We start from the raw sequence: 24,223 nt of genomic DNA, 5'->3' as shown, positions 1-24,223 counted from the left end.
TTATAGAAAGACAAGCTATAACCATCTCGAACTTTTTACATCTTGTTATACACACTAAGGCTAAATACCAAATCCAGACACAAGCAACTGCATTAAGCCTCAAGAAGTTACAGAAGGCTACCTTAAGTTAAGCTTTACTGAAGTTTAAGGCTTTACTTCTTGAAAAACTATTTCTTTTTGAATTAAAAATAGTTTCCTTAGCCTTGTGCAGTTAATTGTGCTAGACCTTTAATGCTCAGTGATTCTAGAAGCCTCTCACCTAGCTTAGAGCAAAAATTTCAAATTGGGTGGCTTTCAGAGAACTGAATCTACAAGTCATCAATAAAAAATCCTAACTGAGTTGCATTAGCAGTGACAATTGTTCAAGCCCCCCCAACACACCTTGTTTTTCAAATATGCTATAATAAATCAAATTTACCTTTTAGAAGTTACTTGTACAAATTTTCATGATCTACACTGAGTCAAGATATAATAACCTGAAATTCTGTATCATTAACTGATGCACCAGATACTTTCCCCCAGCGAGAAGTTGTACCACCAGAATTTCAAACAGCAGGAGATTCTACACAGGCAGCACAAGAAAAAAGGACCGAAGCACAACAGACAGAAAGCATAAGAAGTCAAGGAAAGCATTTATAAAAATTTTCTTTGTTAGCAGATATGCTTATCTTAATGTTCTTTTATATTCTGGAAGTTTCTTTACCTCTGGTAAGGAAACAATGGGCTCAAAGTGGATATCATCATTATGTACGACTTCATCACCGCTATCATCTTCATCTGCTTTGCTGGTTGTCTGTGCTCCAAATACGGTTGCTCCAGTATTTGCCCACTTGAAATCTTTATCTACAGTTAAGAGACTTGCATTTTAAACGTTTTGCTGAGAAGTAAAGTTACACAAATTTACGTAACTTGACAATATGCGGAAGCTTGGTGCACAAAGGTATTTTGTATGAAGCAGAAGTCCTGTTCAGTATCTGTCTCAGATGCTTAACTCACCTTTTGACCCAAAAGCAAAGTCTCCAGAGTTTCTGGAAGCCAGATCTGCAAATGACAATTCTGAGGTATTGCTGAATCCAAATGAGATGGTTTTGTCTTCTATCAAACAAGATGGGAAAGTCAAATGCTTTTCTAATCCTTTAGGGAAAACATTTCCAATGTCATGTAGTCAACAAGAATAAACTGGAGAAGTCTCTACAATATTCTTCCCTTCCCATAAATTTAAAGTTTACTGTCATTCTGAGAAGTGATGTGCAATTATATTTAAAAAGAAGAGATCTCAAGACCTAGTTCAGTTCAGCATGCCACTTCTGTGCAGATCCACAGAGCTTTAATAAGTACTCACATGGCATTTAACAATAAACCAACAGCATTGCTCTGGAGCAGTCTCATTTGACCATATAAGAATTTGAAACACTGAAATACTTTCATTCCCCTTCATGTTTTCACTAGATTGGTACTCACGCTTCAAATTCAATATCGGTACTACATCTGTTCAATGCAACAGCTAGATTAGATAAACTGTTCTACAGGAAAAGCATACTTAAGCTCCTAAAAAGACAACAATATACGTACCCCTGACTTTACCTTGTGTTGACTCTGAAGAATCTGAATTACTTTCTTTTTTAGTTGTCAGGTTTACAGGTTTGTCATCACCTACTGATAAAGCCTGCAATACATTAACATTACCTGTGCTGGAATCTGGCTCTTCAGCTGACCGCACGTGCGCTATAGCCTCATCAGCTGATTCAGTTGGTTCTCCTTTAGTTGTAGGCACTATATCAGTAGAACTGGTGACGTCATTCTCCTGAGATTAATAAGGAGTAAAGCAATAAAAAAAAAATAAGCAAGAAGGAACCTAATATTCAAACCACTTTAAGTCAGGACAGTAAGGACAGTCATAATGAAGAACTCTCCCCCCCCCCCACAGTGCTATCAGTTTCTTTAACTACAACAGCAGTACTGAAGATGCCACGAAATAGGCACCATATTAAGTTCCCTGACTCCCACTCCGCTACAGCCCTTCTAATGCTTCAGAACTGCTCATTACTCCGTTCAACGGATATTTTCAGGAAACTCTGGACAAAAACAAGCTGTGCATCTATGCAACTATGCCTCCTAGAGACAACATAGGTGGCAACAAATTCTACTGAAATTAAGGTGGGTTCAATCTGGAAACAACTAGAAACCAGGGGCCCACATTAGATGAAATTAAAGATGGCCACCTCAATTCGCATTAAAAAAAAGTTGTAAACAGCTAGGGAAAAAAATTGTTATTGGAAGCTTTCTGACAGTTTTCTTAATTTCTTTCCTGACGCTTACCACACATTGGACACTAACTTTACAAGAGACCCAAGTACCTCTGAAGCAGTATGCTTCCACAAAGATGCAATTTCTCTTTGAAATCTCTCTGAAATCAATTAATTCTTGCATACATGTTCAGAGGGACATTACTAGCCAAAGCTGTTTATATTAGGAAAACAGCTGCACCTCCTTTCTCTCCCCGAGAAACTTCAGATCTGAACCTCAGTTCCAGTGTCAAAGACTTGAGGCACAGTCAGAGGATTCAAATAACTTTTCCCCAATACATGTTTTATTCCCCACAAAGCGAAAAGTATCAGGTCTTACGAGTGTGAAAATACTTCTACAAATTCAATGACAAAAAGTTGTATAGAGATTTAGTTCATACTTTAGCGTTTTCAGCAGTAACACATTCTCCTTCAGTTTTCAAGTCAGTTTTGCCTGTGATGTCTCCTGCAAAGAATAAAAATTAATAGAAAAGAGCTGGTAAGGCAGCTGACTACTGAGGTAATTTTGGGCAACTATGTTATCAAATAACACCGTGATACACGGGAGAACGTAAAGTACGACTTCAGGAACTTTTCAAATAGCATCATTATTGAAAGAGCGGAAGGGTAATTCCGCTCAGGGTGGCTAAAGAATTGTCATTTTGCAATACCTGGTTTTCTATTGCTATCAGAGAGTTTCCAAGCAACAATGTGAAGTTCAATCTTGCAACTGCCACTACTGCTAGCTTCCTTCAACATTTACTTATATTTCTGATAGCCCAATATCTACCACCTCTTTCTAGCACATAGAACCACACATCCTCAAAAAACAGACCTCCTTTGTTACAGTATCTATCCAGATACCCACTTATGCAACACTAAAGTTAGAGGCACTTCCAAAATAACCATTAGCATGAAAACAAGCAAATTATCTTCTGCACTTGTATTATTACTACAGAGACCAAGTACTTTTTTCCTTATTGAACAGCATTAACTCACATGCTTATAATCTAAGTCTACTATCAGCAGAATTAAACATTCAGAGCTGTAGACAAGTTGTTTTTTTTTTTCTTTTGGTCTTTCAAAGGCATCTTGCAAAGCTCAGCTCTTCGTATTCAGAAGAAAGGCAGGAGTTTCCAGGTAAGAAGACAGTTTGATGTTCTTGTTTAAAGGCCCTCTAAAATGTTCTTTTCATTCAGGTACCACTTACTGATAACAATTCAACATACTGAGGTTAAAGATGCATTTTAAGCTGCAGCTTTTCTGATTCCAGTGCAAGTGTTCCTAAAACTATCTCAGGAAAAATCAAATTAACCTCAGAGCCCGGGTGTCCTCTAGATTTAGAGCTTAAATCTCAGTATAAAAAAAGTTACCTGTTGTGTTTTCAGGCATATCTTTTGCAGAACCCTGCAATTTCCTTTTCTTTTCTTGATAGAGTCTTCCATTAAGGTTCTTAACAGCTGTTTCATAGTCTTCATCTTAAGTATAGGAAACAAATGTAAGTTCTCAGGCATCGTCCAAGTACAGAGAAGTCTGTTAAGCCCTTCAGACTCACAAGCCTAGCAAGCACACACAACTTCTGCTAATGTTTAAGTTTCACTCACCAGCAAGTAAGCCTTCACTTCCTATTTTGCATGTGTGTGCTTTGGTGCACTCTTGACTCTTTTTCAGTCTAGATGTGTGGCATGGGTTTCATGCTTTCAGAAAATCTATTTCTTATTAATTTTATTAAGAGTACCACTAAACACAATTGGGAAGGGAGATGGAAGATCTTTTGTATAAAATCAAGCAAGCCTAGATCTTTGTGGGAGGCTGCTCATCATCTCTTATTTCCTGTTCAGTGAAACGCTTCAGAACTGCAATTTAACCAATTGCTACTGAGTAAGTTAAGAGGAATTTAGTTGTATACAACTAGAGTTGATGTAAAATATTCAGTTTCTCTGTTAAGAATTTGCTTTAGAATAAAGAGAAACCAGTCTACCATTTATGGAACCTGAGCATTTTTATTTTTGATAAAGGCTGCCTACCACTTGACTCTCAAAATACTTAGAGATACGCCTCTTGCTCGAATATTTATGTAGTCTTACCTAACCAACTACATTAGCAATGAGTCAGAGCACCCATATAGCACCAATGCAAATTCCTTTTTGTCATTCCTGGCCCTCCCTTGTTCTGTCCTGAAGACTCAAATGTACATCTTTGGCACAAACGAAGATAACACAAACATTACCGCCCATCAGTCCAAACTAGTATTAGAGCGTCTATTGGTTTTAATAGTATTATACCCTTTCCCAACAAAAAGGCAACACAAAGATCAATTTTGACACTCCTTACCATCATCCTCCTCACTCACATATCCAGGCTTATTCTTATAGCAGAAGAATGTTGAAGGTAGTTTAAGAAAGCCAGCAAGAGCTCTCTGCTCAGGGGTAGGTGTTAACTCGTAAACAATTATAACCTCATCAGTTGGAAGATCATCTTCTGGCACTGTCTTCTCAGCTTTGTACAGAAAATGAACAAAGCATTAAAACTAAATTAGTTTAGAACAGGCAGCAACATTAGTCCAACACTGCCATTATTACAGAGCTGACTTAATTCTTAGGTGGTTAGAAACATACATATTCGGAGCCTACATATTTTTATTCAACCACAGGAAACAACAGTTAAAGTTACAGAATGCTAGGACAAAGCATGCTAGAACTTAATAATTTCTGAACTGCATGCCGAACTACGACCTGTTCTATTGCCTTTGAAATTCAAGCCTCAGATCAGTATCAAACCTGCATTTTTATATTGTTAGAAGGATTATTTATGTCCTTACACCAAAGGAAATAAGATTATGGAAAAAGAGCCATATAGGTGTCATCCAGAGAGGTGGAGAGGAAAAATGCAGGACTGAAAAAGAAAACGTAAAGCCACCTACAGCAACATGTACTATTGAATTGCTTCAAGTGTTTGAAGTTCCAGAAAATATTAAATAGCAACTGAGCAGGACTTATTTCAAATTAGTTAATAAAAAGCTCAAATTTCCCATAAGTAATCTCAACTTAATTACCATAGCAGCTGCTGCTGAAACTTTTAGTGTTTTAAGAGTAATCTCATAGCTTCACGTTACTGGAATAACAAAATACTGCTATCAGCGTAAAGTTTAACTAGCTTTCCCAGCAAGGACAAATACTATTGCTGATTTTATTATACAATTTCTTCTGCTCTCTCCTTCAACATCAAATTGCCTATTCCACTTTCACTGAATAAACACTAATAATCGAAGGTTAAAGCTAATAATCTCACATCTTTATGCATAATAGAATAGAAGCAAAGAGGAAGGATGCATCAGTTTAAGGGTCACATGTGGAGTTCCTTTCACTTGTTTTTGTTTAGAGGGGTAATTTACAAAGTAAAGGCTTAAGAGAAACACACTGGTTAACTATTAATAAGAATTACCCCATAAGCACATCAATATCCATATATCATCTGTTTCCAAGAATCATTTGATTGCTTTAATAAGTCAGCCCACTTGATAACACAATAACATACTGCACTAGAGGTCTGCACTAAGATAGTCAGCAGAATTTGAAGTGGGCTCTCAAAAGCTCACTGTTCTTTTCATAATAAAATATTCGCCAGCTTTGTGGCACAACGTAGTCAAGGTGGAACCTAAAGCTTCAGCTAGGAATTAATCAGTTCCTGAGGAACACTGATTTTCCTGCTCAAGCATTTTGACATTCATTTCTGCAAAAAGAGACAGGGAGAGAAGATAAATTTAGTGTTCCTAGACATGCCCCGATACTCTGGCACAACTGACATATTAAAATAAAGCTGCTTTTTAAAAGTAGCTTTCCCATTTGTATCTTCCAGCAGAGTAAAAGCAACCTAAGTAGTACTAGAATAAAAGCAGCATTCGAAGTTCTAAGCCCCAGTTCAATTATAAGTGCTTTTGCAGTGTTGCCTGCTCCACATTTGTCCCAGCTGATTAACTTCTAATCAAGGGGAGTCAATCACTTCAGGTTCCTAATATAGCATAGAGAGAAGCTCAAACTCATAGCCAGCAGTCTTATCTCAATAGCTCTTCTGAGCCTGTATAAAGTAAATGCAGTACTGTGTTACAAAGGTAGGCAGGTATGCTGCCTGCTAGCACATGCTTTATTCATTCAGATTAGTTAAGCAAGTGTCTCACTTTGGTTGAGTAAATATAAAAACTGAATAAAACAAACGTCAAGAAGTCAGTTCAGATCAATACACAGGTAAAGTTCTTCACACGTTGATCAAACACTGATTACAATCCCAGCAATCCAAACATCCACTTGAAGTGACAGAACACTTGAGCAACAGAAAGGATTACAATGTGCATTTGCCCTCAGAATATGAAGACTGAGCGAGATGTTCATGGGATCACTTAAATCAGTTTCTACTCAGCCTCTCCACAAGAAAGTTAACTTTGCTGATTTAAAATTGCTGCAAACAGATTAAATGTATTTTCACAGGCTGCGATGAAAACAGTGCCATGCACACATACAGTATATTCCTAAAAGGCTGTTGATTTTGGGATGATACAGCTTTCTACTCGGGGAAAAAAATCCACACAGTTGTTAGTATATGGAAGGAACAGAAAGAGCAATACCGCGCACAACAGTTGGAAGCAGTTTCACTGATGTATTACATTTTTGCTTTTATTTCGTCTTTGATATAAAGATCATGTAGATGTAAATATCTAGCTAGTCACAATAATTGTTTTGTCCCCCCATACATATCAGCGAGTATCTGCTAAATATAAAAATACTGAAGTTTAAAACTTAACACATGCAATTGACTTAACTATGAATTAAAATTGTTAAAATACTTGAGAAAAGCTCATGAGAAGAGCCAAAGAAAAAGCTAAGAAAAAACTAGTTGTTTCGCACCTCAATGGAAAATGACTTACGAGGTTAAATTTCTTTTGAACATTGCCCTAGCAAAACTCAGAAACCATTCCCTGAAAGATGTTCCCCATGAGAAACTCAAATTATATTTATGTAGACTTGAAAAGCTAATTCGGACAGGACTTAAAGTCATTTGCTATTAAGCCAGTCAGAGCTCAAAACCAAAACCAAAACCTACACTGAAGGTAACACCAACTGTAAATAAAGCAAGGTATATAACCATACCCTAGTTATCAGGAAAGCAGAAATGAAGAACTGTCTGAAGTACCAGAAAGGCATATGATTTTTTATTTCATTTCTTTAAAACACCTTCCCTGTTCCCAATATAAAAACAAAATGAATTCAAGGCAGCAAGAGTTCTTGCATTTATGCATTAGCTCAGAATGCTAATTCACTTTATTTTATGGACATTCAATGATGAAAATGAAATCAAATTATTAATAGACTCGTGGATGCCTAAAAACACAGAACATTTGACTCTCAATCAGATATGCAGAAGGTGGACATGAGTTCAGCGTTTGAATAAGAATAGCTTCTCTAGAAATACTAAGCTGGAAAAACGGTGTTTGAAATGACTTTGACAGTTTTTAACAGTCTAAGACACTAACTTTAGAAGACTATCTTGTGCAAGCTACAATAAAAATTTGTTTTTGAAAATTAAACTGCTCTTGCATAACTGCACTAGCTTGAGTATGCTTCCAGCAAGCCTAACTTAGGAGAAGTACTGTTTTTAACATCTTATGATGACACAATCAAGCTGTAAGGTGTAATTTTGGTTAAGGGTTCTGCATGTAAACAAGATGGTTACATCAGCAAAAGCTTTTTGGCTAGCTAAGGTGGACTTCGTATTATACATGAAGCACGTACATGTAAACAGTAGCTAAATTTGGCTCTCTCATCTCTGCCTACGCCTTGTTTTTAAAATTGCAGAAGTTAACATTGATAATAAGGAAACTGAATTAAGCATTTCCAGCACATAACTTGAATATATTTTAAGTTTTACTAGTTAACATGTCTAGAAATCTTCAAGCATATTTCACTGAAGTGGAAGACCTCAGGTGGGAAGAGAGTCACACTTTAAAAATAAAAAAAAGAATATAATTCCTTTACTAAAAGAGAATTTTATAGATGCAGCGTGTGTGTGTTCAGTAAAACTGTGAAGTGCAAGGCAGGTTTCTAAATACCCTTAAAAAGTAAGGCAAACAACAGCCAAAAGCATAAAAAAAGACCATCCATCGTGCTCACACATCAAAGGCATTCTCTTACCTGACAAATACAGTAGTCAGACACAGAATTTTAAGTACTCTCTTCCAGCATGCATGTTAATTGTAAGGATTACTAAGCCAACTGCTGTGCTACAGTTGGGTTACTGTCCATGCCTGCTAAAGTGTTTTTATCACACATTCAGTGCAGCGTGTAAATACCTTTACTGTCAGGTTGCAAGGAAGGTGTGCTTGTCCAAAAGGCCATTGGATTAGATTTAAAAAGGCTAAAATTAAATCCTAAAAAATAAATTGTTTGGATGTAAGTGTTTAACTGTACTTTTAAAGAGGGGAAAACACACTTACCTATGCTTTGGAAGCATTCTGTAGTTATGTGTCACAGTAGGAAAATTCATGTTTAATGCTATACTAGCTTACCGTACTCACCTGAATAAACTGTAGCTAACATCTCTGCCACCACACTTTATTATACTTTAGTTAAGAAACAGTTTGTCTTCATAAATCTGAGACTAGTATGCAAATTATATACTATCATCTGGTTAAACAGTCTTGCAATGGTAGGAAGCAGTGCATGAAATCAAAGAGAAGTACCATACCATTAAAATGCTAGTGTGGTGGTTTTACCCTGCTGGGCAGCTAACCCACCACAACCCCTCCCCTCACTCCCCCCTCCTCAAAAGAAGGGGAGAGAAGAAAGTATGCTGGAAAGAAAAAGAGATATATTATTGAGACAAAAAAAGTTATGTGAGTAGCATTAAGAGATGACTGCTTAGTAAGTTGCATAGCTGAAAAAAATTATTAGTTCAAAGGACGCTCACCTTTTTCCACAATTCTAAATGAGAAGTTGGCGGGCCCATCATGTGTCGAAGTAGCCAAGTTGCATGCCTTGCTGTCTTGAGGCTTCTGCAGTGCACTGGAGCTTCTTGGTCCAGCTACTTCCTTCTGCGATGCTGGAATATTGCCTTCGCCTTTTCTTGGAGAATTAAAGCTGAACCCAAAGAGAGAACCAGTGGCCGAAGTATTTCCAAATGTGAATGTCTTTGACTTTTCATTACTGAAAATGCTCTTGACAGATTCAGATCCGAATACGAACTTCGGAGGAGAAACCACTGTTTTTGTCGGCGTTTCAGATGTGCTCGACACCTCTGAGGCCTCTACAGTTACCTCAGAAGTATCATCGCCATGGCTGAGGTCGGTTCTTTCTCTAGTAGTTTCTTCCAGTACAGCTACAGCATTTTTGCCACATGGAGATTCTTTTGGTGTATTGGCACGAGAATAAAGAGGTGTTATCAGTGTTCCTTTCTCTTGGGCATTCTTTGCTTCATCAAAAATCTGCTTAAATGAGTCTGCCACGTCTTGCTGTTTGAATCGCACAGCTAGAAGCTCGACTTTCCGTTCTCCATCTGCAAAGTTTTCATCATCATTTTTTAAGAAGCCAGCTGCACACTCTTTGGATGGATCATCTTTCTTAGTGGCATTTTTGCTAGGTTCCTGTATGGTAAATTTAAATCCACTTGGAGGCACTGACATGGAAAAGTTAAATCCTTCCTTTGCAGACTTCACTTCAGAATCAGCAGGAATTTGAAACGTAAATGCTGGTGTCTTGCCTTGCTCGGCATGACCTAACTTAAAGCCTTTTCCTAAGAAATCACACTTAAAACCTGTTCCTAGTTGTCCTTTGGCAGGTTCAGATAATTTACTTTTCAAATCAGAAGTAGATGTTGATGAAGCATCACTAACAGAATTACCAGATGGATTTGGTGTTTGACAAGCTACACAGGCTGGTGAAGAACCTTCATTCCTTACAAAACAAGTATTACAATCCCACTGACCTTCCTTTTTAGCAAAAAGCTCCGCAAATGTATTCTTCTGTGGCTTAGTTGCAGTTGCATCAGCAACAGAACTGAAGCTGGTAGCAGGAAGTGCCTGAGCAGTAGACACAGGCACATTTGGTTGACTTTGTGATTTAGGATTCTGGCAAGAATGAGAGTTTTCATCATTGGATTCATTTTGGACTAGGCCTACAGAGCAGTCCCACTGACCTTTTTTAGAAAAAGGAGTTCCTAAGTCATTTTGAATGGTTTTTGGAGCATCTAATACAAATTTAAAAGAAACTTGAGGAGATGCTTCTGTATTCATTTTGCTTGGATTCTGGGAGGCAACAGGTTCATTTCTCACAGAACGGATGCTGCCATCCAACTGACCTTCCTTTTTAGCAAAGGCAGATCCAAGTTTGTCCTGCACAGTGTTACCGGTGGCTTTGAAACTTGGAGCAGATTCAGTTGATGGGGTGCCATGTGTTTGCCACGCATCTGCATTTGGGCTTTGGCACGATACACAATTCTTTGCAGTTGCTTCATTTGGAACTAAGCATACCTTACATTCCCATTGATCCTTCTTCAGGAGTGACTGTCCAAACCCACCAGAAGAAAAGGTTTCCTGAGCTTCCTTTCTGAATGAGAAAGTTGGAAGGGCAGATGCAGTTGGAACAGATTTAAGACTGACTTTGTTACCAGGTTCACTGGTCACTCCATCTTCTGGAAACTGAAATACAGAGTTCAGGGTCCCTGAGGTCGATCCATTAGACTTCTTGATATCCTGACTTGTCGTTTCTTTTGCAGTAGTCTCACTAGTCTGAGCCACAGATGTGTCAACATTTGATCCTAGGGTTTTTAGGATGTTCTGTGACTCCTCAAACTTACTTTTGAAAAGCATTGCTTCCTCTGGTGTTTTAAACCGAATTGCAAGCTGTTCTGGTTTTGGCAACTCGTCTGCATAATCCAAAGCATGCCATACAAATGACCTGTCCGATCCAGCATTTGGAGTTAATTTCATATCAGTATTTATGTAGTGATTTGCACAGATTTTCAGTACTTGGTCCCGTCTCATTAAGAGACGGAATTTGCCAGATACTTTATGCTTCAGTATTTTCACATTTCCAATACCCCTTTCTTTCCATTCCTTAGATTCTGCATCAAAACGGAACAGTTTGGCTCTGTTACAGAAGAATTCTTCTTCATCTTCCTCACCTGTCTTTACTTCAATCTTGTCAGGAAGGGGCACCACTGGATCAAAATGAGGACCATCATCATTCTCATCTCCGAGGGTGCTTCCTCCCTCTGTTTCATGACTTTTATTGGCCAAATCAGAAGTTGAAGTCATAAATAAAGACTTGCTTGGTTCTTGGAAACTAAACATATCACTCCTCTCAAAAGCCAAGTTTTTACGTGCATTCTGTGCCATGCCTTCTGTAAAAGGGATGCCTGAAATATGTTTATTACCGAAGTTGAATACATTTCTTTGACCAGTTGGGTGGCTGTTAACTGGTTTTTGCTCAGCGTATCTATCATCTTGTAAAGGTTTATCAGATGTCAGAAGACCCAAAAGGCTTTCACTGCTGTTAAAAACTGCATTAGCAGGCTGTGTTGTAGCTTGAGGAGAAGAAAAGGTAAAGTCTCCATCATTAGACTTGAAGTTAGTGTTGAATTTAAAAGTTGTTGGTTGACTTGACTGTGCTGGTGTTGGCAGACGTGTTTTTGACCCTTCTACTGTTCCTGGCTGTCCAAATTTAGATTTTGGAAATTCTATCATTTTTGATTCTGCAGATTTTAAAGCTGTTGGTGTGACTGAAGGCTTTGTGAAATAGCCAGGTCCAGGTAGCTGTGGATTTGTGCTTGCCTGTGGAACACTGTAATTATAGTAATCACCAGCCCCACGAGGAGAAATGATCCCAGGACCATCAAAACGCAAAGATGTGCCATATAGGTCTTGGGGAAACACACAAGCAGAAGTGTTTTGCAGAGGTGGTGTATGGATTGTTTGTTGATAAGCATATATATGTTGCTGAGGTGCAAGTCTGTTCATGCCATAGACAGGTGCCTAAAGAAATAGCGGAAGGCAATTACTTTTCTTGTTATGGTGACAGAACAAGGTATTACTATGCTAGAGCCCACGCAGACATGCACTCTTAAAAACAGTGCGTGTTTTAAAGTTAGTTTAGACTTTAACTTATGAGATTGCCTTAAACTGATTATTTTAAATCTTGAATGGCATCTGAAAACAAGCACTGAAGAGGAGCAAAATATGAATGGGCTCTTTGGTGTTTTTGAGGCTCTTTTTTTTTGATAAGCAAAATTCTCCTTTCCTATACTACTTTTGGGAAAAAAATTAAGTGCCATCACACATACCCAGTAGGGGACACGCACTAACACATTTACAGACCAGTTTTGCTGGCCGCTCTGCCTGATCCCCACATTACAAAGAAAAAGCAGAAAGATCAACCATCAGCTACCTCCATTTTAACAAATGCTATCTGTGGAATGCAGTAACTTTCAACTACAAGCAGTCATTCAAGACAAGAATCAAAATCACTCTTTTCTATAGACCAGTAGGAACAGATTGAACGGATACATTCATCCTTACCTTTGTTGGTGTTACATTGGTCGCAGCAGTTCTGAGAAGATACTGAGAGTTATAGGCAGGTGACTGGCTATAGTAAACAGATGGGCCAGTAGTAGCAACTGAAAATGAACACCAGAAGAGTTTATATCCTTTTTTGTAGTTTTGAATGGATTTTCCCGAGATCAGTTTTAGTTATGAACCTTAAAATATTTCTGCAATATTTTAACGAGTCTACCTCAGTTTAGCTAAGTGTTTAATTAAGATTTCAGCAACAACTTACCTGTTAATGGAGCTTCATGAAGATTTTGTGCTCTCTGATAGCTCTCTGACAAAATATCTGTTCCATAGATTTCACCAGGCCAACGAGATGATACATTCGAGTTGGAATTGTTGTGTTTCATTTTTTGCATCTCATTCTATTAAGACAGTGTTTCAATTAAGAGAATGTAAGTGTATAACACTGGTATTTGTAGAAGAAAGCATAAGGAGCGATACCTACCCTAATTACAATCATGTTCAAACTCTGAAAAAAAAATCAAGAGGTGGCTGTTGGAATAATCCAAGATCTGTTCATGCTATACAGCATGCTGGGAGTGTTTTCTAAAGCCAGAAATAAAAGTCCCAGAACCAACTGGATGATACCCAAGCTGATGATAGCAGAACTCTTTCTGCACACACAGTCCTTGGAAGGGTTGCCTCCATACCCCTGCCTGAGTCCTGAATTGGGGTTTTTAGGCAACAAGTTTTACTCTTGCACTCATTTTAGGTAGATGTTTACAAAGATATTTTCACTGAGTTATGTGGTAGCATGAACTAATGTTAGCTTGCTAGGCTAGGATCAGAGTCCTTACTATAACAACAAGATGAGCTGATCTGCATTGAACATGGTGACAAAATTGTTTAACTTTACAAAGTCGTTTACCTTTAAAGCTTCCACTTGCTGACAGATCATTTGAAGTATAGATCTGTGACCTTCTGCCCACTGAGGGGGATTTTTAGGAGAAAACTGGGGAGCAGAAGAAAAGTTCATTTAACCTATTGATTTTTTATTCAAACATAACACTTCCCTAAAATAATAACTGGCTAATGTACCTTGTAGCTCTTAGATGGTGAGACAGAGAAGTTATTAGACAGTGAAGTGGAATATTTCACTTCTGAATCTACAGCTGGTGACAGGTCATTTCCGAAGGCAAGACTTGCCTCTTCATCATTCTCTCCGAGTTCCTGAATCACTGCGTCCAACATTTCCCTCACAGTTTCAACAGATACCGGCAGCTAGAAAGTTATTGGAAATGCAAGTCATGACTGCATTCTTCCTCAGAGAAGGAGACTACGTTCTGATCAGAAATACTGTTTTTTCAGCAAAGCTCCAAATCAAAGTTAATGTAGGAGAACAATTCATGTAAGCTTTAAATTTTATTTGGAAACTGTTAACCTCTGTAAGAAAATAATGGGCAAAAGCTATTTGTTGGCAAAGAAGCTGTCAACCACAGAGTAGTCAGAACACTGCACGATCTGGTATCTTACAGAAGTTTCCCAGAATGTACTAGCCCACTAGAGTTATGCAGGTTATTTGTCATGTGGGAAAAAATAAGTTTAGCTTGCCTTTAAGTAAAGTCTGGTCTAAAAAATCTGACTTGAATGCAAATGGTTTCATTTTAAAATAGTAACATAAACCAATGCATCTCTCGAAACAAGCTTTTAAGCAAGAATTACTTACTTTCTCAGTTACTGACACATCAGAGGAGCTTTCGTCTAAGATCTTCATTAGATAATGCTTGCTTTTAAAAAGATAGACTTTGTGTTCTTCTTGTTCTTCTAGCATCATGGCATCATTCTCAATCTCCTCTGCCTTTCTTTGGAAGATCTAACAATATGCACATTAATTAGAATCAGTCAGAATGCAAGTGAAGAAAAAGCATTTGCGGGTAATGAAATTTATGAACTTACTATAGCAAGATTCCAGTATGAAACGACATTCTTAATAGCTTCAAATGCTAACAAAGCATCATCAGTTCTGCCATCAACTGCATCCAATGTTGCAAATGCTATACGTGCCTCTTCTTCATAGACTGTAACCTGCGAGACCTACAAAGCAAAAGACGAGTCATACTTAACTCGATACTTGGAACAGAAAGTGCATGTGAACGCCACTAAATAATCAGGCAGGCGGAGGTTAATGATATTACTAATTTTTTATTCCTGTAATACAAGGAAAACACTTTTTAAAGAAAGTTGGTAGTAAGGGAGTTCAGTGTCTTCCAATCAAATAGAGTTTTAAAATTAAAAATAAAGTTATAAGGAGAGATTCCCCTGCCTTTAATCAGACATGCAGTTACTACCAAGTATCACTGTTAATGATATTATATTAGTAACACCATAGAGCCGTAGAATGCAAGAAAACCCCAACCAACATACACACACACAATAAATTTTTGTGATATAATCCCTCTTACTTCAATTTTAGATTAATCAATCTGTACCTGGATGTCAAGTCTACGGAAATGTTTGAAGAGAGGATCAGTAGGTTCAGGAATACTTCTCTTCTTTTTGACTACTTCCAGCATAATCAAGACTCTCTTCCAGTAGTAAACACTTCGTCCAATGTATTCCTTCTGGTCATAAAAGGAGTTAAGGCTAATACCCTGTTGAAGAAAAGGGAATAAAAGCAGGTCATCTCAACAAATTCAAACCCATTGCTATTCATACATATTGTTCTCTGAAGCAATTAGTATCTTCTCTAATACTTGTGACAAACCTCAGGCGACCTCTCTACAGAGCTATGTAACATACAGGTAGAAAATACCACTACAGTTAAAAGTAGCATTAAGAGAGTAGTGAGGGATAGAGAACTCACTAGGGCGACTATAGCAAGTAACTTATCTGGCAAAATTAACCACAGTTCTCTCATCTGATTTTATCTACTGTTTAGTTCACAAAATAAGAGAAAAAACATCAGATTATACATATTTTAAAATAATTTTAGCTTACGGTTTTTTGCAGTGTTTTTGCCCAGTATATAATTAAGGCAGGTTGAAGGCCATGTTTATCCAGTGCTCGCAGAGTACTTATTCCATGCTGTACTACAAGCCTCGGTTTTACTGATGTTTCTGGCCTACATATCAGAAGAAATATTCCACAGTTAGTATTCTTTTTTTTTTTCATCTTTTTTAGTCCTAACCTACATCTAGCTTAAAAATGCATTATTAGAAATGAAAACCCCATTTTTAGAAAGTTCTTAAGTGTCTCAAGCCCCTCCAGCAGTAAGACTTCAATGTCCAAAATACATCAAGAAAAATGAATTTTACACACAATCTATGGGGATCAATTCATGACACCCTTGCAGAAGCTACTAAAAACTCGTTTCGAATATTTCCAAACTTAAAAAGCCTTACATTATTTTTCTGTGCATAATAGTACGAACGGCATCCCACCAGGCTCTTTGCTTTTCAGTATAGAGCTGCTTGCACACTGCCAATGGTAAGAACTGAGGCTGATGTGCACTGTAGTGAGCGTTAAACTTCTCTTGCAATTCTAAGTTGCTAGTGAATACCACTCCAAGCAGAAATACCTGTTTTTGTAAAAATAAAAGATAAATAAATAAAAAGTATTAGATACCAAAACTCTTAAATTGTATAGTACATTTAAGAACATGGAAAATTTACTTACTTCAAGGTCTAACAGGCAAATGGATTCAGGAGCATCTGTCTCTAGTCTTGATGTTTCTTGGGGCAAGTGAAAAAGTTGTTTTAGCCATCTGCGCACTGGGGGTAACACTGACATTAAGATCCACTGCAAACAAAGCCACACGAGGTGCTGGAGACTACCACGGTGCATTCGAACAGCACCTATGCAAAAACAAAGTTGTAGGAAGTTAATATCTGCATCCTAGTTAGGAAGACTAACATCTGATCGAAGCCGGGTTTCGTTATATGAAAAGTAGAGTTTTAGTATATATATCACACTGAAGGAGCTTCCTAGCAATCTCTTCCCATCTTTTTGCCTCCATCTAAGTTGGAAATAAGCATTTTAAAAGTAAGATGTAGCATTCTTGAAGTGATTTTGGCATCTATTTATATTATATAAATAGCTTTCGAAGAAGCAGCATCTACTTCATAGGAGTGCACAAGCCAAATGTATTAATACTTTAGCTTTTCTGTCAAAGCAAAGAATGGAGATAACATTTCCACTGAAGTACATAAGAATTTTAAATTTTAAACTCTTCATTTTGAGGCAGCAGGTTAAACTAATGCATTAAACAGAAGTACTGCAGCTTTTCTAGTTCTGTAATGCTCGTGAAATCTCTATCTTCAGCAATGTTAAATGTTAAAATAGCTTGAACACTTAATTTCTAACTTAAAGCCAGACTTTTTTTTGCAATTATGTTTTTGCACTTATTTCTTTAACAGGGAAAATCTTTAGCCTGCATGCAACATGCACAGACCTTCGTTGTTTTAAAATACATAACAAAAAACACTACAAATAAACTGCTTATGAGAGGTTGTGGTAGTATAAGCTTTATTTTAGCTATTTAAGATAAAGGACTGTAAGCCTTATTGTCTAAAATTACTTAACAGAGAGTTAGGTAGTACACAGAAAAGATTTAACAGCCTAAAAGTTTCTAAAAATTATCAGCTAGGTAAAAAAACTACTAGTACTCTAACCTTGTTACACCAAAATTCAAAGCCAGACTTCATCATCAAGTCAAGTTCAAAAATAAGAAGTTTTTACTAGTTTGCAATTCTTCCTAAAGTTACCTTATTTTTGTGCCCGTAACCTGTATTCATAGGTTACATAGGAAGAGAGACCTGCCTTCCCATTGACACTTATCGATGTACAAACACAAAGAACTAAACAGGCAGCAGCAAATGAAAATGGATCAGAACAGACTAGAAAACACAGAAAGGATAGAAGTAGGGAAGTATGTGACAAATTCTTAAGAACCAGGCATAACAATACTGCTTCTCAGCAACATGTTACAGCATAAATTGAAACTCCTTACGTATCACTCTTTTGGAGTAATTAGGGCAACACTGAACAGCTAGTATGGCTGTCTCTTACTGCAATATGAAGTATTTCTAGAAGACTCTCTGGTACAGACAGTCATGTTTATGCTGAGTTTCAGAAAGTAACACCTCTTACCAAGATCGTATTTATGAAGTTCCTCTTGCACTGGTGCTTGCATACTGACATTTCCAATATCATCCGTACCAAGGAAAGACCTCTCTCTGGAAGCTCCATTCTCAAAGAGACAACCAAACAGCACAGATGAACCGCTTTTGTTTGCAAAAGATTCCACAACCTCTTTCAGGAAGTCTTCTTTGCCATGGCTCAATTTCAGCAGCATATGACCTAGAAGACAAAAATATCACTTCACATAGATAAACAGTGAACTTAATCAAGGAAAGTAGTATTTGATACAGTGGGCTGTTCTTGCTACGGAAGGCTGAGAATCAAGATTTCCCCTTATGAAACCCACAAATTGGTAAGTTATATTCTCCCTGTAATTAGGTCAGTGTTTCAGCACATAGGCTTTCCAAGCCTTTAGTGACACCAGTCCCAAGGCATTTGTTTTCCTGGACAACTGGATTTACAAAGACTTTTTTTTTTTAAATTATTGTTCTAGGGGCATTGCAACTGTATTCAAAAATAAGCAGCTGTAATACAAGTTGGAGTTGATCTTATCAAAATCCATTCTGGAACAATTCAACCTGATGTTTACTGTTCTGTTGTTTTTTCTTGTTTGTTTTCATCTAGGGGCTATAGAGCATGTAGATTGAAAGCCTGCCTAAGCTTAGCAACAGAAACAGCAAACCTGATGAACAAATAAGGGAATGGAAAGGATGGAGCAACAATAGTATTTTATGCTTGGGCTAACAATACTTGTAAACTTGTAAAATAGAATCAGCAGGCAGAAAGCATTTTCAGATTAGGAAATGCTAAAAAGTTCAATTCTACCTCAGTGTCCTTGAGATAAAAAGAAGAAAAAGCTCACTTGAAAAGAAAGAATGAAGTCTACCACCATGCTGAAGAGGAGGAAGAAAACATTAGATGTCAGGATCAAACTACTGTTTTGCATTTCATATGGAGTCAGAATCCAGAGAGTATTATTGCATTTCAAGACACAAAGTGTATTCTTTAACAAGAGTTACTTGATTCTTAAAGTAGCTATTCATAAGACTGAAACGTAACTAAGGGATTTTAATTATTTTTCATTACCAGACTGGCTTTTCCGATCACAGGCCAACATTTCCAGGGTATCTTGTCCAGTATGCTCCTCTTTTATTAGGTTTGACTTTGGTTTAGGAACCTGGTGAAGAATTGTTATAGCTTCTTTACTATACAAAGCAGATCACTTAAATTAGTCTCAAAAATTAGGAAACAAGCACAAGAAAACTTAAGAAAAAGAGCATCAATTCTGAAGGTACTATATAACACATCCCTTGAAAAATATGAGGTGGGCAACTGTATCTTTTGCAAATAGCACACAATAGCACACCTTTTTAGTTCTGCTGTCTACGCAAGAATAAGGGAGTTACTCAGTTCATCCTCTTCCCTCCCTACACCAATAAATTTACTATTCATTATGTTTTCAGCTGTATTGCAGAAAAGAACAGACTGTGGGAAATACACTCATTAGCCTTTAAGAGTCAATTTACTTTTGACAAGAAAAGCAGTTGATGATACACTTTTATTCTAGTGATGCCATTTGAAATCTTTTAAAGAATTGTGGAATAATAAGATTTGGTGAGGAGGGAGTCTTACAAACACTAGTTAATTTTCAGAATACAAATGTTTAACAGAGCATTCCAAGAACTGCATCAACTAAAGGCATACACTGAAAAACAACTTACCTGGAAACTTATCATGTAACACAGTGCTGCCAGTTCACACGCCTCTTTCCACTGTGCCTCACTGTGCTGAGCCATTTTCAGTAGCAAAGTTCCAGCATGCATGTATAACTGTCCTTTCACTTCGATGAAGGTATGAGACAACTCGTCAGTCCCACTCACATAGGTTTTCACTGAGTGAAGCACACCATCAAGACTAAAATGTAGAAAAGACTCATTCTGAGCAAAGTCCTGGTAAAAGCTATAGCACGTTTGGGGACAACGTTATTTAACTGTGAATCAAGTAACTTGATGAGTCAACTAGAAGGCAGAATAACCGTCTCAAACTCCCAAAGCTCTCAACTTTGTTTATTGAAGTAAAATTCACTTCACTTACCAAAAGGACAGACCAAAATACAGTTAGACTGGTTCTTCCAAATAAGAGGTACCGCAGCAATCTGAATAGCTGCAGGCCAGTAAATAGTCTCCACTCAGGAGTGGCTTTCCAATAAACAGTCAACACTTTCAGTAACCTGACAAAACTATAATAGCTGTTAGCGTTGCCATGATCTAGAAGTGCTTCAGATCTAGGTACCCTGAAGGACTCTAACGAAATGTTAGAAGAACAACCACACGTTTATGGTCAATGTTCGGGGGGGGACATATTTGGACATTACCTATTCCTCAACCATTGCCTGTATTGCTTCATATACTCATTCAAGAAGAGCAGACTGAAGAACATTGTTTTAAAAAAGGTAACAATCATCACTTAAGCGAGAAACAAAGCTATGTCAATAGAAGTTAGTGACAAAGGGAATCACAGAATTGTAGGGGTTGGAAGGGACCCCGAGAGATCATTGAGCCCAACCCCCCTGCCAAAGCAGGTTCCCTCAAGCAAATTGCACAGGTAGGCGTCCAGATGGGTCTTGAATATCTCCAGAGAAGGTAAAAGAAAGAAGAGAAGGTAGATCTAAGGGAACATGGCTCTTCACCAACAAATTGGCTACAAACATTGTTTTGTACTACTTCAGCTGTGACACAGATGGTACGCCTTGAAACCAGCTAGCCCTGAAACACTATCCAGTTTTCTCTGAAGGTGAATGTTCTTACTGCAGGCAGCTTCCTCCCTTCCAATTATATTATATGCCTAAAATTCTTCATTATTTCAACATGTGTTGTGTTAACTTGACCAGGACAAAGCTGATATACAAGCATCTGGGAAATTTTAATGAGATAGTTGCTGAGGTACAGAACATTCTCTTACTGAATGGCAAAAAGGTAATTGACCCAAGATAATATTGGGTCTTCCCCATGGTTATGTGCTGACTACTCAAACAAGGCTTATAGCTTGGGGCTCAAGCCTATTAGGAACCTTTCTTTATTCTAAAACAGAGAGTCTCCTCTCCCATCCACAAACTGGTTACACAGTGAAATTGAAGCCTGGTAGATGTTCTGTGACCTAGAAAAATACATGCAATTCATAGAGGTTTTTTTGTTTTGCTTTAAATACAGAAAAGGTAAAACTATACCTTTTGAGTGCGCCTCTGCATTCTTGAACATCTCTAGAAGATAGCATCACTTTAAGAAAGCTGCAATAGGCCAGCAGATAGTCTTTCTTGATAGTTCTCCAATTACTTTTATCAGACTCCAAGTCTTGTACAGATTCCAGATATTCCTAAAGAAGAAGGTTCAGAGGATAAGGAACAGTCATCCTTCCATAAAGGCAAAGACAGTACTTCTCCAAAACAAATCACTATCATTTACTGCATAATCTATTTCCACTACTGAGACATTCACCAACAGCAAAATTCCAGGGAACTATTTGCCTGAACAGTTTGGTCCCTGAAATTAGAAACTAAACAACTCTGTAACATTTAACTCTAGGAAGGAAACTCCAAGGAAGTACTTTGTAATTTGAGTGGTTTCACTAATTTGCATTTGAAGGAGTTAAATCACTTGAGAAATAGCTGTCAGTGTAATGAACTAAGAGACACAAGCTAGTTTAAATGATATGGAAGATTATCACAATATCAAAATATGATTACACACCTCAAATGTCTCTATGACACAGGAGCACCATTCCAAGCTCGACTGCAAAGGTATTTTCTTCTTTGCCTCCTGACAATGGAAAACAGCGTCTCTCAGCCTATTATTTGAGCGGTACAGTGCAACAAGTCTGATGTTAACGTAGATATCATCTGGTCTTGCATAGAGCTCTGCTTGAATAAGGTCAAAAAGTTGATTCCATCCATCTTCACCTTTACAATCCAGCAACTGCTCCTATTGAACATGAAGGCAACACGTTAATATTTCGTCTTGCATGTGGGCCTTTTCAACAACTGCATTAAGAGACAATTCTCTTGCCTCCACCACACAGACTACATTACTTAAACTATTAAAGCTGAAAAGCTTCCAGTTATTACAAAGTTTGAAGAAATACTCAAACATTTAAAATACAAAAAAAACACAACAATTTGCCTCTTATGGATGGTATGTTCAGCTTGTGAAACCATTTGCTTCAAAGACAGCATACCCTGACACAGAATAGCCTGTCTGAAACAAGCATCTTAAGACTAGGTGTCATTGCTGCTGTGCTACACAAAACTAATACCTGTGCAAAAGTGAGATTGTGTGACTGAAGGCATTTACACAGTAATTGAGAATTAGAGCGTTCCTTACTTTATGCTGTTTTTAATCCAAATTAAAAAAACAAAAAAGCAGCGTAGAGAGCAAGGAAGTCTGAGTTCTCAGGCCTGCCACCTTCCTGCCAGTCACACAATAAATAGAGAACTGCCTACCTAGTCTTAACTTTTTGGATGTGACTACTAACATGATTTCCCTGCATTTTTGAAGACTGTCAACCCTGAAACCTTGAGAAGCGTATGAGAGCCTGCAGCTGCAGTTTTCTTGAAAGCTAGACAGAAGTGTCAAACAGCAAAGAAATTAACATTTCTTTAAATAGAAGAATAAATTCTAGAAGAATTAAATCTAAAGAATATTAATTCCATTAGATTTAATACTCAAGATTCTAAAATAATTTAGCCAGGAAGTTTTACATGAGATGACACGGGAAAAGTGCTCCAGTCAGATACTAGAAGCTTCTTTAAGTCACAGAACAGAGGTTGGAAATTGGCATTTACCTTCAACTTGTAAACAGCAGGGCTTCCAGGAAACACCTTAGCAGCTTTTTCAACCCAGTATTTTGTTCTTTCATCAGTGATGTCATTATTGCACGGTAACTCCGCTATCTTCAGCACTAGATCTTTCTGTGCTGGGTTCAAATCCACAGAGCGCTAGTTTTCCCCATGCACACACACGGAAAAAAAGTCAGGAAAAAAAGGTAACTTGATCTTGCAATCCACACAGAACAGGAAAGAATTACACCACTCGTTGAAAAGACACAGGTATTCAAATTAGACAGATCTATTAGTAAATACTTTCTGAATACATTAAGAAAGACCTCAGTTTCTAAACTTATCACTAGTTTACAGCACCCAGATACATCTGCTGCAACTCAAAAGAGCAAAAATTCAGAAAAGAAAAGATTTAGAAGAGCAAAAATGCAAAAGCCAGCTATTCTGCCCCTACCACCAGCTATACGCAGGCAGCTGGACTCTTAAGTACCTTTAGTCTAACTCCATATGGACACTTTTGAAGAAAGATATAATTAAGTCACACACTAAGACAAGCTGGGATGTATTGGCAGCAAAACTGTTGAGCACATCCTCTCCCTCCCTAAAACCTGAACAAAGGCATTCTGATGGTGAATTTCTCATTGGGCAAGCATATAAATGTAAATTATGTTTGCCCTGCCCCATCTCACTCCCCCCCCCGCCCCCAAACCCAAACAAAACCCAAAAAAAAGCAATAAATACAAACAACTAGAAAACACCCTAGGTCTAGTCTTCCAGTAGCAACTAGATTACTGCTGTCATCAGAGCCCCTGCTAGGGAATTCGACAGCAGTCACAGATCCTTAGTCCAAAGGGCAACGTACGATATGGAAAGAATTTAATAGCAGGTAGCACGAAGACCCAGTCTAGGTCACAAAAGAATCAACTTAAAAAAAATACTGCTGAAGCAAATCACGTCAAATGAAGAATCCCCTCTGCAGTACATCATATACGCATTTGGCAACGGAAAGCATACATATTACACTTTTTCCACAAATATGTTTTCTTTTATGCATTTAAGAAATGTCCAGAACTGCATGATTTTAAAAGTCCCTTTGCAATGGATTAAAGCAGGACATTGGAGGTCAGTGGAGTGTTTACCTTGTAACATCCAAAAGCCTTTTCAGTGTTGCCCTCAGCTTCATAAATTTGTCCAAGAAATCTGTGTGCTTTCGGATCTCTCTCTTGCACACTGAGGTATGTATACATGTACCTACAGAACAGGAAAAAAAAAAGGATCAATATTCCTCAATAATATGAGTCTCTCTGTCCTCCCCCCCAGCCTCCATAGAACTGAAGCAGGAATTTAACATGTGACACAGGAAATGCAGTCATGGTTGGTTCTAGATACCTGGTCTGGACCTTAAAGTACAGAACAACATTATTTTTACAT

At 37.7% G+C, this 24,223-nt stretch overlaps 1 protein-coding gene across 5 annotated transcripts in view; it reads right to left on the bottom strand.

Annotated features, from left to right (window-relative positions):
* LOC125184517 (E3 SUMO-protein ligase RanBP2-like) overlaps positions 1-24,223 on the bottom strand; it is a 34,306-nt gene that overhangs the window by 7,318 nt on the left and 2,765 nt on the right. For 3 of the 5 annotated variants that reach the window (XM_066990457.1, XM_066990460.1, XM_066990455.1), the window contains exons 3-27: positions 23,932-24,043; positions 22,799-22,951; positions 21,708-21,938; positions 21,188-21,333; positions 19,683-19,875; positions 19,048-19,138; positions 17,971-18,180; positions 16,498-16,676; positions 16,224-16,399; positions 15,820-15,943; positions 15,312-15,473; positions 14,779-14,916; positions 14,549-14,695; positions 13,921-14,103; positions 13,751-13,834; positions 13,109-13,244; positions 12,850-12,947; positions 9,246-12,306; positions 8,629-8,706; positions 4,620-4,784; positions 3,659-3,763; positions 2,687-2,751; positions 1,687-1,804; positions 997-1,095; positions 704-843 (exon numbers count right to left, since the gene is read on the bottom strand). In XM_066990457.1, the coding sequence (XP_066846558.1) occupies positions 704-843; positions 997-1,095; positions 1,687-1,804; positions 2,687-2,751; positions 3,659-3,763; positions 4,620-4,784; positions 8,629-8,706; positions 9,246-12,306; positions 12,850-12,947; positions 13,109-13,244; positions 13,751-13,834; positions 13,921-14,103; positions 14,549-14,695; positions 14,779-14,916; positions 15,312-15,473; positions 15,820-15,943; positions 16,224-16,399; positions 16,498-16,676; positions 17,971-18,180; positions 19,048-19,138; positions 19,683-19,875; positions 21,188-21,333; positions 21,708-21,938; positions 22,799-22,951; positions 23,932-24,043 (6,394 nt within the window). The remainder of the gene's footprint in view (positions 1-703; positions 844-996; positions 1,096-1,686; positions 1,805-2,686; positions 2,752-3,658; positions 3,764-4,619; positions 4,785-8,628; positions 8,707-9,245; positions 12,307-12,849; positions 12,948-13,108; positions 13,245-13,750; positions 13,835-13,920; positions 14,104-14,548; positions 14,696-14,778; positions 14,917-15,311; positions 15,474-15,819; positions 15,944-16,223; positions 16,400-16,497; positions 16,677-17,970; positions 18,181-19,047; positions 19,139-19,682; positions 19,876-21,187; positions 21,334-21,707; positions 21,939-22,798; positions 22,952-23,931; positions 24,044-24,223) is intronic. The other 2 variants (XM_066990459.1, XM_066990458.1) reach the window with 2 other exon arrangements.

The sequence above is a fragment of the Anser cygnoides genome, chromosome 1 (assembly GCF_040182565.1).
Source record: "Anser cygnoides isolate HZ-2024a breed goose chromosome 1, Taihu_goose_T2T_genome, whole genome shotgun sequence".
In the NCBI taxonomy this organism is placed as follows: Eukaryota; Metazoa; Chordata; class Aves; order Anseriformes; family Anatidae; genus Anser; species Anser cygnoides.
This window is presented reverse-complemented; position numbering and strand designations above follow the sequence as displayed.